Source organism: Lipotes vexillifer, unplaced genomic scaffold (assembly GCF_000442215.2).
Source record: "Lipotes vexillifer unplaced genomic scaffold, Lipotes_vexillifer_v1.1 scaffold504, whole genome shotgun sequence".
Classification (NCBI taxonomy): Eukaryota; Metazoa; Chordata; class Mammalia; order Artiodactyla; family Lipotidae; genus Lipotes; species Lipotes vexillifer.
Window position 1 is genome coordinate 405,859 of NW_006785225.1, and position 5,135 is coordinate 410,993.

The window sequence follows — 5,135 nt, forward strand, 5'->3', positions numbered from 1 at the left end:
GGCCCCGAGCGGCGCGCAGCGCCGCCAAGCATGCGCATCCTGGGGGTAAGGAAGGGGTGGGGGGGGCGGGGAGGTAACGAGGTGAGAGGAGACTGTGTCCCAGCCCTGGTCTGCTCAGGTCCCACCCTGTGCTAACTGACCACAGCGGACCCCAACTTTGCACGCTGCACGGGGGGCCTGGCCCAGCCCACTCAAGGGTCAGGGAGTTCCCGGGACAGGGGTGAATCTATGTGTCCAGGTGTCCAGGTCTAATGGAACTTCAGCCCAACCTGAGTAGCTCTCTTTCCCCGGGCCCTGCCTGACTTACTGTGAGTGGAGGAGACCAGATGAAGACAGCGGTTGGATTCAGGCCACTTCTGTGGAGGACTGTCATCCTGGTGGGGAAGACACAAACTCAGCCTGGGGTGGCGGGGAGCTGCCTCCCCTCCTTCCACACTCCAGAACAAGATGGGAAGATCCAGGGTTCTAGGCCCAGAGTTCCACCTACCTTCTGCTCCTCTTCATTCTCCTTTTCCTTCTCCTCCTCAGGGAAGAAAAGACCTTCCAATTCCCCAGGCCCAAGGGGGCTGGGCTCACCTCCATCTAGTGCCGGTATGACAGGGGGTATTGCCTCTGTTGCCTGTTGAGCCAGACTCTCCACCTGAAATACCAGGCACCCCAAAGATGGGAGGCAGGGCCTCAGCCATAGTCGTATCAGTGCAAAGGGAACCCTGAAATAACCTTGGGCTATCTGACCCCAGAAGACATTACAGAACCCCTGCAAGGCAGTGGCCAGGTGAGTGAGAGTGTGTGTGTGTACGTATATGTGTGTATGTGTGTATGTATGTATGTGTGTGTAAGCATGCAGTTCCTGCTCACCAGCCGATGTGTGTGTGTGTATGTGCATGTGTGTGTATGTGTGTGTGTGTAAGCACACAGTTCCTGCTCACCAGCCGATCCCGGGCTGCACTCAGACCCGCCACAGCCTGAGCCACAATGCTCTCTGCCAAGGTCCCTGTGACTGACAGGCGCATGTCCCTGACGGCAACAGAGGGCAAGGGTTAGTGTGCTGTCTCTACCCTACCCAGCCCAGCCCAGCCCAGCCCAGCCCAGCCCAGCCCTATCCAGCCTACCTGAGCCTCGTGAAGGCATCTTGCAGCAGGTGCTCTGGAAGCAGCTCTGGAAGACCCCTTGAGCCTCCCAGGACCCCCTCTAGCTGCTCCCTCCACCTGGGTCCCTGCAGCATCTGTGGGCAGAGGCTCCTTGTGGTGTCCAGTGTGGTCTGAGTGAAGTCCTGGGCAAAGGTCAGAGCATGGTGAGGGTGTGGCTGGGGCCCAGACCAACTGGCTTGAGGCTCCAACCCTCACAGAACATTGACTCAGGGGATATCACAGGCAAGCCTATGGATGGAGGTCAAGCCTGAATATGGAGGTGGGGCTGGGGCAAGGGCACTATCTCACCTGAATGTCCCGGCGGCAGACCTCGCCCACCTGTCCCAGGAGGCCCTCCAGCTTCTGCCGCAGCTGCCATTGGTGGCTTGGGGAGCTCCCAGCCTCATGGAGAATGGGGAGAATCTGGAGGCCAAGGAGGAAAAGGAGTTGCAAATTGACACCTAAGAGGGGAAGGGTCCTCGTAGTGGGAGGGGGTGCTCACACTGAGAGAGAAGTTGGCGTTTTGGATGGCATCCTCGGCCTGGTGCACAGCAGCTTCACCCTGGGGCCCAGCCCCACAGCCCAGCAACTCCACATGCTCCTGCACCGACTGACACAGTTCATTCACTTCCTGGAGGGCAAGAGGAATCAGTCTCAGCCTGGTCCCCTCCCCATCCCCTGACTGCTTCCTTCCCAAGGTCTCCAACAGGGTGAGTGAGGTCCTGAAACAGATACCATCAGGACAGCCACTTAGGGACCCTATCTGTTCAAGGAGGGAGAGCAATGTCTCCTTTAGTTCATTGTAGGTACTTTATATATACTTCCTAAGTGTCCAGAATAGGAAGGAAAAGAGCTGTTAGTCATGTCAGTGTTTTAGAAGCTCAGTCTGTTCATCATCCAGCTAGAGGACAGATTGAGGGATGAAGAGAAATGGGAGTGAGGAGCCACAGAGGAAGGATCAGGGGCAGAGAAGGATGGCTGGGGTGGGAGTAGAGTGGTGTGTTTGAGAGAGTCGGTCAAGAGGCAGAACCAAGGAGGTCTGTGGGGGCTTTGGTGTGGCCAAGAGAGACATGGACTGAAGCTCTGTCGACAGCACTTGGTGGGTGTGGGCACCAGCGAGATTGGGCTACAGGGTAGAGACAAGAGAGAGATGTGGGAGACGATGAGATCACCTGAAGACACAGAATGTGAAGCCCCTGCAGGATGTCTGGGTCACGATGCCTGGGCTCTGGAGCTTGGGAGAGAAGTGGGAATTGGGAATGGATGGATAGGGAACATCTCTCCAAGACAAGGTACTGGAGAGAGATGAAGCCAGAAAAAGGGTCACTGGGTTTGGCCACAACAAAGGTCAGTGGAGAGGGGAGGGAAGCCCCGTGAATGGAAAGTCACAGGTGGGGCTACAGTTGGGGGTGGAGAGAAATGATTGAAGATTTTAAAATACCTCCTGTCTTTGACAGGGGAGCCTATTTAAATGCTTTAAGGGAATTCCCTGCAGTCCAGTGGTTAGGACTCCACACTTCCACTGCAGCAGCCCCGGGTCAATCCCTGGTCCGGGAACTAAGATCTCGCAAGCTGTGCAGAGCAGCCAGAAAATAAAAAAATAAAAATAAAAGGTTTGTAGGAGATACACACCGTAAAGTATCTGCATAGGTGACAGGGCACATTGCTGGCAACATACTCATATAGCTCAGGACAAAAAAAGTTCTGTGTGCTAGTCTTGTAATTTTTCTGTAAGTTTAAAATTAGTTCAAAATTAAAAGAAAGGAAAAAAAATGCTTTAAAAAAGCAACTAGGAGTGTTATTTGGGGAGCCTTTGGCTCCTCTGAGATCAAGGAACGGGACTTGTCTGGGACAGCAGGATTCAGGCACCATGGCCCCAGGAAATTCAGAGCCTCAGACTTATGGAGGCTCTCAGCTGCCACAGCTCTCCCCATCCCCTACCTTCTGTGTGTGCTCAACATCGAGGGAGGGGATTCTGACCTGTTCGGAGGGGTCTGACCCCAGACCTAGTGGCTTCGGGCGGGAGGTGCAGTCAGTAGAAGCGTGGTCTGCGCGGTTGTTCCGCAGGAGGCAGGCTTGGATCTGGGCACAAGAGATATTGAGAACTGGTGGGGGGTGGGGCCAAGGCACAGAGGAGGGCGGGGAAGAGAGGGAACCCCCACCTGGTGCACGGCACGTGCTGTCAGTTCAGGACGGCTGCGCTGCGCCTGGGCCACATCGGTCAGTGGCAGAGGCATGGCCTTCAGGCTGCGGTTCTGCTCCAGGGCCTGTGCCACATCCAGCAGGCCCAGAGCAGACGTGTGGTTCCGGTCCCAAACCACAGACCTGGGCGGGGCCAGGGTTCAGTCGGGGGTGGAGCTCTGCAAGGCCCCACCCAACCCCGCTTGCCTTTCCATTCGTCTGGAGCACCCCTGCGCTCCACTTGCTCCGCTTCGTTCAGCTCTGCCCCTTAGCCCAGTAAGCCCCTCCATACACGCCCTCCTCCCCCATTTGGTCCCATCCCTCTGACCCCGCCCACCGGAGCCTCGTGTTGACCCGAAGCGCCTTGGCCAGCATCTTGGCGCCGGTGTCCCCCATGGCGTTGCCACTGATATCCAGGGCTGTCAGGTTAGGATTGGCGCCCAGGGCCCGGAGCAGGACGCTGGCGCCCAGTTTCAGTCGCGACTCAGCTACGGACAGAGACTGCAGGGGCTGGGGTTAAGAGAAAAAGCCATTTGTGGTTGGAGTCAGGGGTCAGCAACCAAGGCAGGTCAGGGAGCAGGAGTAAGAGGGGTCACAGGGGTCCATCGCCTGAGGATCCCGCATGGTTCTGTGAACTCACACAGTCATCATCCTGCATGAGCTGAACAATCCGGTGCAGGACGTCGTCCAGGGTCTCCCTGCGGGCAGGGGCAGCGGTTGGCGGGAGACCCGGGTGGTGGGGTGCTGTTGGGAGGCCCAGGAGTGAGATGGGGGCTCACTTGCACCGGACATTGAAGTTCCTTCCAAGCGCCACGTGTCGCAGGGACCGACTCCTCCCGATGGCCAGCACCAGAGTCACCATGTCTGAGCCGAAGCCTGGGGGTGTCTCAGGTCAGGCACAAGGCGAGGCTGCGGGAGTGGGAAGGGTGGGAATTTGGTGGATGGTGGGAGGATGGGTTTCTGGGCGGCCTCACCGTTATCTGCCAGATCCAGGGAGCTCACTGCGCCAGCGTCGCACACTAAGTCTTGAATCACCTGAGCGCCGGCAGAGCGCAGCTGAAGGTGGAAGGTGGAACGCGCTCAGGCCAACAGGCCACAGGTGGGGAGGATCAGGCCCTCAACTGCCCAGCGCTTCCGCCTCGCAGCCCCAGCCCCACAGCCGATGTGTGGGCCCACTGCCCGCTCTCGTCTCTGGGCCGGGCGCTCACCTCACAAGCGCTGAGGTCCAGGTGCAGGTCGTCCATGTGCGTGTTGAGCGCGAGGCCTTCCAAAAGCGCCCTGGGAGGGAATGTCACAGGGGGTGGCGGGAGCTGGGAACAGGGGCCCTAGAGCGCGAATAGCAAGAAGGAAGGGCCAGGATGCCAGGCGGGTCATGGGTGCGATACGAGCGGAGTGAGGTGCTGGCGGCCAGGCCTGGTGGTGGCCGCACAGACGGACAGTGGGCAGGGACACTGACCTGAGAGCGTCGGGCGGCAGCTTGCAGCCCGCCAGGCACAGGTACCGAAGCGTCCCGGCGCGGCTGAGGAAGAGCTGCAGCGCGTCTGGCGCAGCCCTGGACTTCCTGGGGCGGGGGAGTGGGAGCATTTGGCTTCCTGGCGCGGGGAGGCGGCTCCCGGCAGAGCCCCACCCCCGCCCCGCCCCGTCCCCCTTACGTGCGGGAGAACACGTTCCTCGAAGCGTCGAGGTGGGTGAGGCTGGCGCAGCAGCCGCGGGACAGCGAGGCGAAGAGCTGCGGGAGGAGCGTGTGGGCTACACTGGCCGGGGGACTGAGCCCCTTCCCGCCCTGCCCTCCAGGCGACACTTGGGCCCCAGGCCCTGCCAGCC

At 59.3% G+C, this 5,135-nt stretch overlaps 1 protein-coding gene across 1 annotated transcript in view; it reads right to left on the reverse strand.

Moving 5' to 3' along the window:
* CARMIL2 (capping protein regulator and myosin 1 linker 2) overlaps window positions 1-5,135 on the reverse strand; it is a 12,845-nt gene that overhangs the window by 4,284 nt on the left and 3,426 nt on the right. The window contains exons 15-29 of the mRNA XM_007457275.1: window positions 4,964-5,040; window positions 4,768-4,872; window positions 4,520-4,589; window positions 4,286-4,367; window positions 4,091-4,187; window positions 3,952-4,009; window positions 3,649-3,821; window positions 3,293-3,455; window positions 3,111-3,212; window positions 1,633-1,761; window positions 1,440-1,553; window positions 1,113-1,273; window positions 930-1,017; window positions 488-640; window positions 308-374 (exon numbers count right to left, since the gene is read on the reverse strand). Of these exons, the coding sequence (XP_007457337.1) occupies window positions 308-374; window positions 488-640; window positions 930-1,017; window positions 1,113-1,273; window positions 1,440-1,553; window positions 1,633-1,761; window positions 3,111-3,212; window positions 3,293-3,455; window positions 3,649-3,821; window positions 3,952-4,009; window positions 4,091-4,187; window positions 4,286-4,367; window positions 4,520-4,589; window positions 4,768-4,872; window positions 4,964-5,040 (1,639 nt within the window). The remainder of the gene's footprint in view (window positions 1-307; window positions 375-487; window positions 641-929; window positions 1,018-1,112; window positions 1,274-1,439; window positions 1,554-1,632; window positions 1,762-3,110; window positions 3,213-3,292; window positions 3,456-3,648; window positions 3,822-3,951; window positions 4,010-4,090; window positions 4,188-4,285; window positions 4,368-4,519; window positions 4,590-4,767; window positions 4,873-4,963; window positions 5,041-5,135) is intronic.